General features: G+C 39.9%; 1 protein-coding gene across 1 annotated transcript in view; it reads right to left on the bottom strand.

The window, feature by feature from the left end:
* Positions 1–16,593, bottom strand: part of phf21b (PHD finger protein 21B) — a 269,761-nt gene extending 253,168 nt beyond the window's left edge. The window contains exons 1-3 of the mRNA XM_068050837.1: positions 16,007–16,593; positions 15,571–15,603; positions 15,292–15,357 (exon numbers count right to left, since the gene is read on the bottom strand). Coding sequence (XP_067906938.1) covers positions 15,292–15,357; positions 15,571–15,603; positions 16,007–16,060 — 153 coding nt within the window. The 5' untranslated portion in view covers positions 16,061–16,593. The remainder of the gene's footprint in view (positions 1–15,291; positions 15,358–15,570; positions 15,604–16,006) is intronic.
* Positions 16,594–17,048: the final 455 nt, after the last annotated feature.

Raw genomic sequence — 17,048 nt, 5'->3', positions numbered from 1 at the left:
CTGCTGATTTTCTCTTTAACCCTCCAGTTTCAGTGGTGCCGGGATTGCAACGAGAAGCAACTGGCTAAATTTTTCTTTCCTTTCCCTAACCAGGGGATGAATAGAGGTTGTAATTTAAATACATCAGCTTTCTGATCAGTTACACCTCAGTGGTAAACCAGGAAGCCCTGAAAAAGCACTTTATTTTAAAGATTAGGATCCAAACAAACTACTGAAGACTGCAAAGAATTCCCAATCTACCACTATTAAAATTACTTTGACTGCTGCCATCATGAATACACAGATTTGTAGAGCTGAACTCAAAGCAGTTTCCAAATCTGATTTTTCCCAAGCTTATCTTATTTTGATTCAAACACTTGAGTTAAGTGCAGATGCTAAAATAGCTTGAACCAGCACAATAGTTCAGGGGAACAGTGTTTTCAATGGGCCAGTACTCAGTAAAGTTACAAACTCAAAGCTGGATTTAATTCAACATACTCCTGCCCAGAAGTTCGACATGTTTAAAATGTTCAATGTTAGCAAATGAGAGGTGGTACATTTTGGTTAAAAAAATTATACTTTGAATTCGGAGAGCAGGATGTTTGGATGATGTGGAAGGGAATAGAAATTGAGATGGGCGGGAAAAAAAAAGATTCAGGTTCATAAGACATTAAAAGCAGCATCTCAAGTGGATAAGGCCTTAAAAAGCTAATGAATATTGGCCTTTATGAGAAGATGTACAGAATATAAAAATCTGCAAATCCTCAAGTGAGACAACTGTTGGGAATGGTGTGTACAGTGTTGCACTCCACACAATAGGAAGGATATTGAGGCAATACAGATTCATTCAGAAACTAACTGGTGTAAGGTAACACAAATAAAAACTGACTTCAAAAACTGGGGCTGTTTCTGTTAGAACAGAGGAAGAATATGGGGTGATTTCATAGAGATGTTTAAAATTACGTAGAGATGGGACAGTGCACATAGAAACAGACTGCTTCCAATTGAGCAGTCTAGAAGATGATGACACAGATACAAGATAAACGTACAATATTTAGAACAGAGAGCTGGAGTAATTTTTTTAAAAAGTACTGAGGGCTGTGAAGCTAAATACCAAAGTTAGTGATTTCGGCAGAGATCATGTCAACTTTTAAGAATGGGTTAGATAGATGGTTGAAGGAAAAGGGAATAAAGGGCTATGAAACAGGGCAGACACAAGTTTAGAACTACTCTTCAGGTGGAGGAAAAGCACAAATGCAGACTGGTTAGGCTAAGCTGCCTGTTTCTGTGCTATAACTTCTATGTCATTTTATATATAATTAAGGTTGCCATCCCCATCTCTCTTTCATTAATTTAGCTGATAAATGCAAGCCTTTGGGCAAGATACTAATCCATAAACACCAAAAGGTTTAATTCCCCGTTTGTGTTCCATTACCTGATCTCAGTAAAGGCAGGTGTGTAAAATTTTCCTTTGGTGCCATCGGACCAAGCAGCAAAAGAGTAATGAACAAAATTATCCAGGGTTCCTATTCCTGATTGCTATTTATTCATTCCAATCAAAAGTGCACTTTTATTTTTGCCAATTTTCCCCCTTCCTCTGCTGAAGGCTGGCACTACAGAGTTATAGGTCCAAACGCACAGTGTGTGTGTGCTGGTCTAGATAATGAATGTTGGTATACAATTCTACCCTATTCCCATTAGATATCAACACATGCACTCTCTCTCAGATTGCTAACTCAAAATCACACCGCTATTTTCCCCTTTCTCCACCCAAGGGAGGTTGAGCACAAGTGTGGCATCCTAACTGCTGTCCCACCTGAGGTCAATTAACAGAAGTTGGCAAAGATTGAATACCCAACAGTTACTCACTGTCTTGGTTCACACACGAAGAATGATCACTGAAAAAAGGAACTAAAACAGAGTGGGCACTTGTGAAACCACATAAGAGCAAGAGCCAGTGCCTGTAAGAGCTAGGAAGATATTGTTGAAAAAAAAAGTTTCAGGTCTCTGAAAAAGAAACCATGACAATTCATCTTCAACCTGTTTCTTATGGTCTGTCTTGCAGTTCAGGAAAAGAGAGTTTATTTTCTCATCGAGCTATGTAGGTGCTACACCAAACTATTGCAACACAGGGAAAAATATAAGTTGGTGCTGTTGACAGCAATATATAGTGTGAGGCTGGAATTTTAACAATCTGTACTTTTAAATGGAATTCTGTTCTTAGCATGCATTCTGAATTATTTACCTGCAACACATACTAGAAAAAAAGCTAAAAATACAACATATGCTCAAACTTCTGTATGCATGTTAAATCTAGGCATGCTAGATACCTATCTGATCAAAGATGCCATAATACGAGCGTGCAAAGAAAGCTGCACTGATGACATCCAGAAATTTCAAAAGCCCAAAATGATTATGTGCCGTTCTTTATTTTATGTGCTAAATAATGTGCACGGAACAAGCAATTTAAGGCATGGTACGATAACATATAATTACTGGCACCATGTCAGACAAAGTAATACAAGTGCATAAGTCTGGTTGAATAAATTACATTAGTTCAAATGAGTGGACTATTGGGGGAACAGCGCAAGCTCAATCATATTGTCTGTACTACATCAAAAGAAAGATGAAAAATAAGATAATTATTTTACCTGGAAGTAGTTTCAAATTTTAGAACCATAGAAAACAGGCCATTGTGTCTGCGCCAGCCGAAAAATCTAGCCATCCAATCTAATCCCACTTTACAGCACCTGGTCTGTAACCTTGCAGGTTACAGCACTTCAGGTGCATGTCTAGGTACCTTTTAAATGAGTTGAGGGTTTCTGCCTCTACCACCATCCCTGGAAGTGAAATCCAGACACCCACCATCCTCTGGGTAAAAACGTTTTTCATGTCCCCTCTAATCCTTCTACCAATCACCTTAAATCTGTGCCCCCTGGTAACTGACCTCTCCAATAGGTGAAAACAAGTCCTTCCTAGGCCCCTCATAATTTTTCACACTTCAATCAAGTCACCCCTCAGCTTCCTCTGTTCTAAGAAACTCAACCCTAGCCGATCCAATCTTTCCTCATAGCTGCAACTTTCAAGCCCTGGCAACATTCTTGTAAATCTCCCCTGTACTCTCTCCAGAGCAATTATGTGGTGACCAGAACTGTACACAATACTCCAGCTGTTCCCTAACCAGTGTTTTATAGTTTCAGCATTACAGCCCTGCTTTTGCATTCTATACTTCTTACTTGTACTTCTTTCAATGTAGTATACTGTATTCGCTGCTCACAGTGTGGTCTCCTCTACATTGGGGAGACCAAGCGCAGACTGGGTGACCGCTTTGCGGAACATCTCCGCTCAGTCCGCAAGCAGGACCCCGAGCTTCCGGTTGCTTGCCATTTCAACACTCCCCCCTGCTCTCATGCTCACATCTCTGTCCTGGGATTGCTGCAGTGTTCCAGTGAACATCAACGCAAGCTCGAGGAACAGCATCTCATCTACCGATTAGGCACACTATAGCCTGCCGGACTGAACATTGAGTTCAATAATTTCAGAGCATGACAGCCCCCCACTTTACTTTCATTTTTAGTCATTTTTAGTTATTTTTTCTTCCTTTTTTTTGCATTCCTTTTTACATTTTTTGCATTTATTTCATTTCATCTTAGTTTGTTCAGTTTGCTTACCCACTGTTTTTTTCAGGTTGTTTTTCTTCAGGTTTGCACTTGCTGATGTTCTATATTCAGTATATTCACACCTAATCTGTACTAATGCTTTGTCTTTCAAAACACCATTAACATATTGTTTGCCTTTGCTCTGTGACCTTTTGGTCAGCTATGTGGCCTGGTCCAATCTGCACCTTCTCCTTTGTTATCTCTTGCCCAACCCCCACCTCACTTGTTTATAATCTGTGACTTTTCTAATATTTGTCAGTTCCGAAGAAGGGTCACTGACCCGAAACGTTAACTCTGCTTCTCTTTCCACAGATGCTGCCAGACCTGCTGAGTGAATCCAGCATTTCTTGTTTTTGTTTGCATTCTATACCTCGGCCAATAAATGAAAGCATCCCATATGCCTTCTTCACCACTCTATCTACTGGTCACCTTCAGGGACCTGTGGACACACACTCCAAGGTCTCTCAATATCCTCCCATTTATTGTGTATTCACTCGCTTTGTTTGCCCTCCTCAAATGCATTACCTCACATTTCTCTGGATTGAATTCTTATTAGCCATGTTTCTGCCCATTCAACCAAACCATCGATATCATTCTGGAGTCTGCAGCTATCCTCTTCACTATCAACTACACAGCCAATTTTTGTGTCATCAGCAAATTTCCCAATCATGCCTCCCACATTGAAGTCGAAATCATTAATATATACCACAAGCAGCAAGGGTCCCAATGCTGAGCCCTGTGGAACGCCACTGGAAACCACTTTCCATTCGCAAAAACATCCATCGACTACTACCCTGTTTCGGATCACTGTGCCAATTTTGGATCCAATCTGCCATATTCCCCTGTATCCCATGGGCTTTCATTTTACTGACCAGTCTGCCATGAGGGGACCTTGTCAAATGACTTACTAAAATCCAGGTAGACCACATCCACTGCACTACCCTCATCAATCCTCCTTGTTACTAACTTGATTTGAGTTTTTTAAGGAAGACAGACATGACCTTCCCTGAACAAATGCATGCGGACTACCCCTGATTAATCCATGCCTAAGTGGCAGTTTATCCTGTCCCTCAGAATTAATTCTCATAATGTACCCACCAAGGTCAGATTGACCAACCTATAATTATTTGGCCTATCCCTCGCACCCTTTTTAAGCAATGGTCCGATGTTCGCAGACCTCCATTCTTCTGGTAGTATCTCATGAGAATTTGAAGATGATCCTCAGCACATCCGCTATTTCCTCCCTAGCTTCCTTGAACAACCTGGGATGCAATCCATCTGGCCCTGCCGATTTATCCACTTTCAAGGATGACAGACCCTTTAGTACTTCCTCTCTCATTTTGCTCGTCATATCTGATATTTCACACACTGAGCAATCAGCAAACATCCACACCTCTGACCTCATGATGGAGAGATGGTCATTGATGAAGCAGCTGAAGAAGGTTGGGCCTAGGACACAGAAACGCCTACAGCAATGTCCTGGGGCTGAAACGATAGGCGTCCAACAACCACAACAATTTTCCATTGTGCTAGGTTTGATTCCGACCAGTGGAGAGTTTTCCCCAATTCCCACTGACTTAAATTTTTTAAAGTTTATTGATGCCACACTCGATCAAATGTTGCCTTAAGGTCCAGGGTGGTCACTTCCATCTCACCTCTGGAACTCAGCTCCTTTGTTCATGTTGGAAGGCTATAATGAGCTTTGGTGCCAAGTGGTCCTGGCAGAACCGAAACAGAACAGCGCCGAGCAGGTTATTAGTGAGTAAGTGCTGCTTGATAGCACTGTCAACGACACCTTCCATCACTCTGCTAATGATTAAGGGTAGGCTGATAGGGCAGTAAACTGCCAGGATTGAATTTGTCCTACCTTCTGTGGACAGAATGGACCTGGGAAATTTTCCATTTTTTCATGCAGACACAATACTGTAACAGCTAAACTAGAAGAGCAACTAGGTCTGAAGCACAAGTCTTCAGCACTGTAACCAGGATGTTGTCGGGGCCCATAGTCTTGGCTATATCTAGTTCACTCAGCCGTTTCTTGATATCATGTGGAATGCATCAAATTGGCTGAGAGCTGGAACTGTTACAGTGGGGACCTCAGAAGGCGACCAAGATGGATCATCCACTTGGCACTTCTGGCTGAAGGTAGTTACAGACACTTAACCTCGTCTTTTGCACTCACCTGCTGGGCTCCAACATTTAAGATAGGGATGTTGATGGTACTTCTTCCTTCCATTAATTGTTTCATTGTACACCACCATTTGCAACAGGAATTGGCAGGATTGCAAAGCTTTCATCTGATCAGTTGGTTGTGGAATCACTTAGCTCTGTCTATAGCACAGTGTTTCCGCTGTTTAACACGCATGTGTTGTAGCTTCACCAGGTAGGCACTTCATTTTTATGTATGCCGGAATGCTGCTCCTGGCATGCTTTTGTGCATTCCTCATTGAATCAGGATTGATAGTAATGGCAGTGAGGGATATGCCAGGTCATGAGGTTAGACTGTAGAACACAATTCTGCTGTTATTTATGACCCACAGAACCTCACGGATGTCCAGTTTTGAGCTGCTGGATCAGTTCTGAATCTATTCCATTTAGCACTGTGGTATCGTCATACAGCACGATGGAGGGTATCCTCAGTGTGAAGATGGGGCTTCACCTCCGTAAGGACTTTGCGGTGGACACCAATACCATCATGGACGAATGCACCTGTGACAGGTAAATCGGTAAACACGAAATCAAGTAGGTTTTTCCCCACCTGTTGGTTCTCTCACCATCTGCTGCAAGCCCAGGCTGGCAGCTATGTCCTTCAAGACTCAGCCAGCTAGGTTAGTAATGCTGCTACCAAGCCACTTTTGGTGATGGACTTTGAAGCCCCCCACCCAGAGTACATTCAGTGTCATTGCTACCCTCAGTGCTTGTTCCAAGTGGTGCTCCAAATGAAGGAGAACTGATTCATCAACTGAGGGAGGGCAGTGGGTAATAACCAGCAGGAGGTTTCCTTGCCCATGTTTGACCAGATTCCATTAGACTGCATGGGGTTCACAGTCAATGCTGAGAATTCCTCCCAACTGTATACCACTGCGCCACCAACTCTGGTGAGGATGGTGATAGAGGAGTCTGAAAGGTATAATTCTGTGCATATGACTGTGTCAGGCTGTTATTTGGCTAGTCTGTGTGATAGTTCTCCCATTTTTGACACAAGTTCCCAGATGTTCATGAGGATGACTTCGCCAATGGCTGGTCTGATGCAGGGTGGTTAGCCCAGTTTTATTCTTCTTATGCTTCGTTGTAGTGGTTTGATACAACTGAGTGGCTTGCTTGGCCATTTCAGAGGACAGTTAAGGGTCACTGCATTCTTTGTGGGTCTGGAGTCACATATAGACCAGGTAAGGATGACAGGTTTCCTAAAAGGACATTCGTGAACCAGATGGGTTTTTACAACAATCTGGTGGTTCACCATTACTGATACTAGCTTTTTTTTCCAGATTTATTTAAATTTATTGAATTTAAATTGCACAAATGCCGTAGCAGGATTTGAACGCATGCCTCCAGATCACTAGTCTAGGCCTCTGGATTACTAGACCAGTAACATAACCACTGTACAACAGTTAAGTGTACAATTGAACTGTGGTTCTCAAATTGGGGTCCACAGAGACTTTCCAAGGGATCCGCCAAATAACGTGAAAATGCTTACTGAATGGGAGCTGCTCTTACGAGTGGGTGACCACCTAGGGCACCGTGGTCCAGAGTAAGTGAATAAGCAGCATGCAGTCACTACATATGCAGCACAGAGCATGCTGGCTGTTCACCTAGGAGGGAGCCGCACATTGGAGAAGTATTGGGCATGACACAAAGATCACCAGGTAGACCCACAGTTACCAAGGGTGGTGGTAGGCACCAGGTGAGTTCAGTTGTGCTCAAGAGAGAGGGATTTACATACTTAAACTCAAAAAAAGGGCGCCAAAATACAGGTTCATCAAAAGCGACATTTTTCTTAAGGCTGGAAAGAAAACGTGCAGATCCTGTCTGGAAGTGGAGAATGATTTACGAACGTCATTGTCAAACATCACACCTAGGATACACATTCTCTGCAGTGAGAAGCCAGCATATCCATTTCAGTAATATCTAAATAAATACCAGTTTTCTTAAAAGCATTATTGAAACACACTTTCCAGACAGCACTCTCATATAATGAGTATTAGACATTATAATAATTTAGATGGGGGGGAATGTTAGTGATGAATAATCCAATCGAAAACAGGTCTTTAACCAAAGAGGTTTGAGAACTTCTGATCGACAAGATGCACTGTAGCAACACACCAGTGAGTCTTTGGCAGCACCTCCCAAACCCACAACCTCTACCACCTAAACGGACAAGGGTAGTAGGCATATGGGCACACCAACAACTGCAGGTTCCCTCCAACTCGCACACCATCCTGACTTGGAAATATATTTCTGGTCCTTCATTGTCGCTGGATCAAAATAATGGAACTCCCTCCCTGACAGCACTTTGGGAATACCTTCACCACTCATGCTGCAGCTGTTCAAGGTGGCTCATCTGCATATTTTCAAGTGACAGTTGGGAAGGTAATAAATGCTAGCCTTCTAGCGACGCCCACATCCTGTGAACAAACTAAAAAAAACTCAGTTTTATCAAACTGTGCAAGGCATTAAATTGGGATATGCAATAAATGCCAGCCTTGCCAGTGCTGTTCACATTCCAAAAGGTGATTTTTTTTTTTTTAATGACTTTTTTTTTTAGAAAGAGGAAAAATATCATGTAAAATTTGGACTTCCAAACAGGACCAAATTTCTAATATTCTGTCAAAGAACTCCAGTTTTACAGAAACTATGATAGCTCAGACACATGCTGAAAGGCCACAATCAAAACAAAATACACAACTTGCATCTAACAGCAGGAAGCACACATGGTGTGGGAGGGTGGAGAAAGAGAGACTTCTACAGATTTAACATAAAAATTTGCCTTCCCTATTTCAAAAGGGCTTATTTGAAAAAAATGAAGTTAACAATTGGATTTAGAACTTCTCAACCTTGATATCATCTTAACACTCTATGTAACAGAATGCAAGTCCTGAAAGTAAATACTAAAATTAGAACCTACCACTGCCATTATAAATTGTAGCAACAAGGTTTGGAGCACCTGGGGTTGTTCACCAAGGAGCAAAGGAGATCGAGGGAAGATTTGATAGAGGCAATAGCGACAGATTGACCCAAGACAGACAAAGAAAAATTGTTCCCATTAGATCATGATACAAGGAATTAGGGGGCATAGATTCAAGGTTTTGGGCAAGAAATGCAGAGGGGATGTGAAGAAGAACTTTTTCTACAAATGAGTGGTAATGACCTGGAACTTGCTGCCTACAAGGGTAGTGGAAGTGGATATGATTAATGATTTCAAAGAGAAATTGGGAAATAAAATTGTCAGGCTACAAGGATACAGCAGGAGAATGGGCAGCACAGTGGCGCAGTGGTTAGCACTGCAGCCTCACAGCTCCAGCGCTGGTTCAATTCTGGGTACTGCTTGTGCGGAGTTCTCCCTGTGACTGCGTGGGTTTTCTCCGGGTGCTCCGGTTTCCTCCCACAGCCAAAGACTTGCAGGTTGATAGGTAAATTGGCCATTATAAATTGCCCCTAGTATAGGTAGGTGGTAGGGGAATTGAGGGAAGGTGGGGATGTGGTAGGAATATGGGATTAGTATAAATGGGTGGTTGATGGTCAGCACAGACTCGGTGGGCCGAAGGGCCTGCTTCAGTGCTGTATCTCTCTGAATAAATAAAATAAAATAAAAAATAAATGGAACTGACTGGACTGCTCTAGAGAGCCAGCATGGACTCAATGGCCGAATGGTCTATTTCTGTGCCATAATGACTCTAGATGTACTGTTAAAGCGGAGATTCTTTTGTAAATAAAATGATACTTTGCCCATAAAAAGTATTTTAACTATTCATAAAGTGGTAATCTAAAAATGACATTGCGCATAAATACATTCATAAAGACATTGACAAGTGGCTGAACCTAACAGAAGCAACAATTGCAAAAGACAGACTGAAAACTATATCCGTAAAGCAGATTAGTATGAATTGTGGTGATCTTTAGCCTGTGATGAATTCAAACAAATATCGCTCTGAATTATCTCAGACTAAGCACACATAGACTTTAAGGATGGCATGTTAATAGTTAATTTAATCCAGAACGCTCATTTAAACCCTCTAACATGCTTAAGTCAACTTCTGTACATCATGTATATCTGTCAGAAATGAAGAGTTTCATGTTAGCTGGACTTCCACAATTTCCCATTGTCACTTATTTTCACCTCATGCTGGTACCAAATAAACTAGCCATGTTAAATGACAACATCAGACCAGTTTTCCAGAAATTGAGCAACAATAATTAGAGAAAATCAATTGGTATTACTCAATCATCGCATATAAAACAAACACACAAATATATTTTCCATACCTAAATAGTTAATTAAATCTGTTTTAATATAATTGCCCACTATTTAGGCAGGAACCCACTGCAGTTAGAATACTAGTTTTTTTTAATTCAAACTACAGCAAAGGCATGCTTTAAACTACATTTCGCCACATTGCTGCTGTCAAAAGGTTATAATCAGAACTATGCTGCTTCAGCAGATTTATGACATGCTGGAAATTACAACTATATATTAAAAAAAAGCAACTAATACAGAAAAGGCTAAGGAGGTTCCGATCTCATCACCATGAGAACATTTCCAAAGACAGAGAGAGCAATAAGCAGTTTTTAAATTCTAGATTTAATCTTTTGAGTAACTTTTAACTTTCAGAATAATCAAATGACAGAAGTAAAACTGAGGAGGTGCAGAGAATATGCAAAATTCAAGCTGAAAACTATTTAAATAAAAAAATGCTTTAAAAAAGTTCTTGTGATCCACAACGGTGATTGCTACTCGAGTACAGCATTTGCTGGTGAACTATTTTGTATCCATGCCTGAGTCAAGCACAAAAACAACATAGCTTGTTCAATTGCTGTTCTATGCAGGACTAGCTGGTTGCAAGCATATGGTATTAACCACATTAAAATTGGCCTCAATGCCCCTGAGCTGAAGAAAAATATATCAAATAATTCAGACAGTTGCAATTCCAATCGCAATCCAGTAACCCTGTTGGACATCAGGTAAGGATAGTTTCAGACTCACCCATTATGTATCCTTTACCAAAAAAGCCTCCTGACAAAGTCTAAGCAAGAACCATACACATATTTGGGCGGCGCAGTGGTTAGCACCGCAGCCTCACAGCTCCAGGGACCCGGGTTCGATTCCGGGTACTGCCTGTGTGGAGTTTGCAAGTTCTCCCTGTGTCTGCGTGGGTTTTCTCCGGGTGCTCCGGTTTCCTCCCACAAGCCAAAAGACTTGCAGGTTGATAGGTAAATTGGCCATTATAAATTGTCACTAGTATAGGTAGGTGGTAGGGAAATATAGGGACAGGTGGGGATGTTTGGTAGGAATATGGAATTAGTGTAGGATTAGTATAAATGGGTGGTTGATGTTCGGCACAGACTCGGTGGGCCGAAGGGCCTGTTTCAGTGCTGTATCTCTAATCTAATCTATAAAAGGACAGCAATTTGGCACCTGTGAAACATACCTCATTAAGAGTGCTTCCAGAATGGAGGAAGGGTGAAAAGTAGAAAAAGGAAAAGAACTTTACCTACTTCTGCTTTTATTTTCAAGCTCTAAGAACATAAAATATATTTGAGGTATAAGAAACTTTTTAATCTCATCATATAATCAATGATTCCAACAAGACATATCAAGGGTCAAAGCATTGTTACACCATCTTTTAGTTTGGTAAGGAATTCCAAGTCAATTTAAGTAAACTGTTACATACCAACACTAGTTTTTAAAGTAGCATAAATATTAGTTACTATTTACAAGAGATGCACTGCTTATCAAACAACTTGTTTTTAAAAAAAAGAAAAATTAGAAAGAGGAAAACACAAAAGGTTACAACAAAACTAACTTAACTGCAATCATGAAAAATTGGTAAACACTAGCAGCATTTCAGTAAAAATGAAAAGTAATATTTAAAAAAGACACACACACGCAGCAAATGGGGTCTTTGTATATTACATCATGTTATGTGAAGGATAATGTTCTGTTCAAACAACAGTCAAGTGACACTAAGAAGCATTATTACTGTGCTTCATTACATTAAATTATAATCAAACAACCTCATAAAGGGAAAGGGTTTCCTATCAACATTTGGTCACTGAAAGCATGTAGTGAATAATTTCAAAGCCAGCAGCTGCCCAAGTAACAAATCACAGAAAAAGAGACTGCATTATCACTGATTTACTGACAAGGCAACAAAGTATCAAATCAGGATCATCATACTCCATTTGTACTAAAATGCATATGGATTTTGAAGTGGGACTTTTTCCCCCACCATATTTACTTATTAGTTTCAGCGTATGTACCAGAAAGATTTTTTGTTGCTTACACGTTAGCTGTGTCCTAACTATGATAACTTGGCCAGCTATTATTTACTCACTGCTGACTGCTTTAAACCCCTTTTCATTTTGTGGGCCCTTAATCTAAATTTTGTTCAATTTTACACATTATTGATTCTCATGCTTTTAGGCTATTTTGTATGTAAGCACTCAATGAGTAGGAAAATCTTATATCTTGCAGCAAAATAGAAATTTAACAGCTTAGTTACAAAAACAGATTTCCTGCCTTCTTTGAGTCATAACTACAGCAATCCAGATATTCTAAGGGTTTGCAGATTCATAATTTAATTTTAATCAATACAATGGACTACTTACACAATGTTACATTTTTATTGCAGAATTACGTCGGATTGGAGGGAGGGGATTTAGTTTCTGTTTCAGTTATATACACGTGCCAAAGTTGATTTCCTTGAGTAAATAACAATGCAATGAATTAATTTTCTTCTGAAGCACCCTTAATTGAAATCGATTTACAGGAATGTTTTTTCACTTGATTAAGTGTAATAGTTTTACATGAATCGAAATATATCACACTTGATTACAGTATGCTATTAACCCAACGTTTAAAGAAATGGAAGTGGAACATTCACATTCAATTCCAGAACAAAAGCTTTTAACCTCCCTATGTACTGGATAAGGTGGGGAGAAATAATAAAGCTGTAACAAACTTTTCAAAGCCCATTCTCTCAGAACATGACTAAAGCTACAATGAGTTACAATTTCTTTCAAATGGTAAATTAGAATAAAATGAACATTAAGTAATGGAGAATAAAGTGATCAAGTAGTTCACAACAGATCTACGACATCCCAAGTAAAGGTAAACCTTTTTTGGCACTTCAGAGATTCAAGAAATAAGAGTTAACAATGCTGGCTAAGTCACAGGATTAAAAGATCAAAATTATAACCAGTACACTGAAAAACCCAGAAGCTCAACAGTGCATCAACAATCTTCTAAAATCTAGCATGAAATATCAGTTACGGCACTTCATTAGGGACTTGCTTTTCCCAAATATAGTTCAAATTACAAAAAAAAAGTTGTTTCTAATATCTGATCATACTATGGAACTCAATACAAACTGGTCCAATACGGTGTTGCTCACTTGGAAATAAACCACTAAGATCATAGGCTCCCTCGTAGTTCAGTGAGTAAACACAACGCAAAACTCGAGTCACAGAAGTCGGAAATTTCCAGTTTTAATCTTGGGTTCAATCACTAATTTGTGCTAAGTGAAATGATTTCAAAGGGAGAGGCGACACCCATACCCAATTGTTAACTCCTACAGAAAAATTGCATGAGTGGACAAGTGCAAGTGTGAAGTCGCTCTTTCGTGCTCAAACTGTCCACTAATATTTCTTGTTTAGTTTCACATGTGAAGAATGTCCATTTGGGCAAGGTACTGGAAAGCTACTGGTTAGCATAAAATCATACTCCAGTGAAAGTAAGCACTTCCATAGAGAGAAATGTTCATCTGTTTTAACATGCAGTAAAGTGCAGTTAATTTGCACTTTAAAATTTCATGAATAATTAACTGTAATGTAACAAAGCACCATTTTATTTTCCTAATAGTTAGCTCTCAGTTATTACTGTATTTGGCCAAAAGATTCCATGCTCTTTCCACCTAAGTAAAAGTTTGATTAAGTGATGAATAAAGTAGAAGCAAACACTACAGCTTTTGATACACATTTTTTATTCTAACTACAGTACAAAAATGCTGAGTGATCAAAAACAAAAATCCCTTCCTCCACAATTGGGGGAGGGAGACATTTTTTGGTGAATTAAAACAACTGATTTGATAAACATATAGAGATTATAACCAGTGGTCTACGCGCACCCTCTCCCCGCAACCCCCCCCCCCCCCCACAAAATATCAATGCCATCAAAATGGTAATGTTAAGCATGAATGAGGCCCATCCCCCTCCACACTTCAGATTGCGATTTCTTCATAGTTTTCTCCATGTTAGGGAAAAAACACAACACCCCTTACTTACAAAATGGAAGCTTCCACTACCAAATTGAATGTGCTGGCAAAATAAATAAATAATAAAATATACCGATTTACTTCTCTCACACCCCGCCCCAAAAAAAGAAACTGTCATACTTTACATCAGTCGCTATTAAACCGACAACAAGATCACCGATTATGCTTACATATGCCCGTTTCGATCTTTAACAAAATTAAGATGCAGTGCTAACTTGGTGCTGCAAGCTGCATTCCAAAAGAAACAAGATCAATGGAGTTAAGAAAAACTCAATATACGGAGCGTTTGGATTTGAAACCTCTCAAAATGCTTCATGGGAATTACGGTTAAGCTTTCCGGACAATAATAGGGAGGATAAAAATGTGATCTTTTTGCAAAAATACACAAAATAGTTGAGAAGCTTAGTGCTGGACAGAGCCAGAGCAAGCTGTCTGTTCAATGGCATCTGTTCGTGGTGCTGAATTTTTTTTCTATTGTAATAATCAGGGTTCTCCGCTAGAAGCCAAGCTCCATCAACTGCTCCAAGTATGCAAAGTCGGCCTTCGGAGTTCTCGGACACCAATATTCACGCACTTCGACATTTTCAGATCCCTCCCAAAATAAATCAAGTCCTGAGCAATATCCTGCTCATTAAATTCACACAAGAGAAGAAAAAGGAAAGTGGTGGTGAACCCAAATCAACCGCTAACACGTCAATTCAGAACAAGGAGTCGGCAAGTAAGAGCTTTGTAACTCAAAAAACAATGAACTATTTAAGTACTCTGGCAAGAATTGGGTAGGGAAATTGACAATAGAAATCGGTATTATAAACTTAACGTGCAAATTAGTTGCCAGATTTTCCCCTTCTCTTTCTATACTTGGAAAATATGTCGACCTATCCAAAATGGACGCCTCAGAATTTGCCAACTTAAACGCACGCCACAACTTCACTTCATTTAGAAGCAAACTAATCTCAAGACATAAGCCAACATTTTAATTTTAGTCGTTCATCTGTATGTATACAGCTTTCGTCACACATTGCTTTTACCTTGTACGGTTACATGTTAATTGTTCACAACCCCCATTCCCTTCCCCCACAGTTACTTTTAGTGAAAGTCATCGTAAATGTTAAATCGCTACTATATACATCAATACGTCGCCAAGAATTAAACCAATTTCTTACTTGTTTCTCACTAAGAGATGTTATTCGGGATTGTCTTTCGTGGAGCTGTTTCTTAAGTTCTCCGTTCTGGAAAAAATGTATTTTTAAATAAAAATGACACGTCTGCGATGTGACATAGCAGAAAATTAATACTTTATCCAATAAAGTGTGAACAGTTACTGTTTAATATGCACACTCTACAGTTATGCTGACTACCAAATGAGATCTGCACTGATAAAGTTTCTGATCGTCTTCCCGAACACACAGATAAGAAAATACTTAAAGAATTAGATATTTTACCTGTGGATCTTGCTTCATCTGTGCAACTAGTTTCTAAAAACAAAAAATTATAATATTGATGTGATTTTAATATAAAAGGTCAAAGAGCAATATAAGTTATCATGATTGGGAGGAACAAAGAGGCACGCAAACACAGAGTCAGTTTCGAGCATCTCATAAATATTCAAGTCTCGTACTAATCTCCTCACCACACACACATACACACAAGCCAACCGCAATATTACTCCAAATCTTTGTCGCTCTGAACTCGAACACCAGCAAAAACTCGTCTCAAAGTTAAAGATCTTGGATGCAAACAACATCGCCAGCGGGTTATTGCTATTAATTGATCCTAAAATCCAAAGCGTCGCTAAGAAATGCCCAGTTTATTCCGGGTTTGATTTGCTCTCTCTCTTTCTCTCTTTTGACCATAAAGGGTAAAATGTTTTTTTTTTACCTGATGACACTGGATTTCTACTTTCAGCGCCTCTTGAAGGCTTTGCATCTCCATGGCTGGACTTCAAAAGCACTTTTTCAGACACTTTGAATCCAAACGAAATGAAGTTAGTTGTTTGTGTGCGTCCGATCGCTGGCGTGAATGTTTTACGAGCGTGTCTGCGATAATCAAAAACTTAACAGCTTTTAAATAAATAAATAAGCCGGCAATAAACAATCGAAAGAACAAGTAGACACAGTCTGCAAAGCAAGTTCTTGCCTCTCTTGCTAGTACGGACACAGGACTCATCACTCACTTTACGCCATTTTTCACAAAACTCTCCCGAAAACAAGTCGGGGAAGGGCCGGCGGCTCCGGACTGAGTGCTCCCGCTGCACCGATGCCAAAGCTGCGAGGCCGCCGAGTAACGGACTCCGGCCGGTAGTTTTCCGTTAACGGTTTGAGCAGTGAATCCGGGAACTATATTCAGCGGGTACGAGCGCGCGCCTGGATTTCACTTTGCCTCGAGGAAAAGTTGTGCCTCGGCTGCCAATGCTAATGCTGAGTACCCGGATGGAGCAATGGAACCCTGCCGGAGGAGGGCAGTGCGCATGCGTGCTCGCAGCAACCTACACCAGCTGCACACATTGCAACTAACTTTCGCAGTTGCAATCTGTTCAAACATCTATATATATTATTGTTTAAAACATTTTTTTTTAAGTTTTTGAATTCGGAATAGGAAAATAGCAGAAACTGAAATGAATAGCTATTTTTAAAAAAATATTCATGCGAGGAAGTAGTTTGTTCCAAAGTGCACTTCATAATCCCAATGCAGCAAATATTTTGTAGCGGAAATTTACTTAATTCAAATCTTTTAAAGTTTTATTCAGTTCCAAAGCGTGGAGGGATTAAAATAGTTTAAGGAGAGGTTGTTTATTAGATGTTCATTCTTCCTGTAGTAAATCAACCTTATAACATTAATAGATTTTGGTTATAATGGTGGAGAATTTTCGTGGACTGGAGCTGATTGAGTAGAGTACATTTTCGGGAGGAAAAGGTGAGAA

The sequence above is a fragment of the Heterodontus francisci genome, chromosome 18 (genome assembly GCF_036365525.1).
Source record: "Heterodontus francisci isolate sHetFra1 chromosome 18, sHetFra1.hap1, whole genome shotgun sequence".
NCBI lineage: Eukaryota > Metazoa > Chordata > Chondrichthyes > Heterodontiformes > Heterodontidae > Heterodontus > Heterodontus francisci.
The sequence above is the reverse complement of the archived record's forward strand: the minus strand, read 5'-3'. Positions and strand labels throughout refer to the sequence as shown.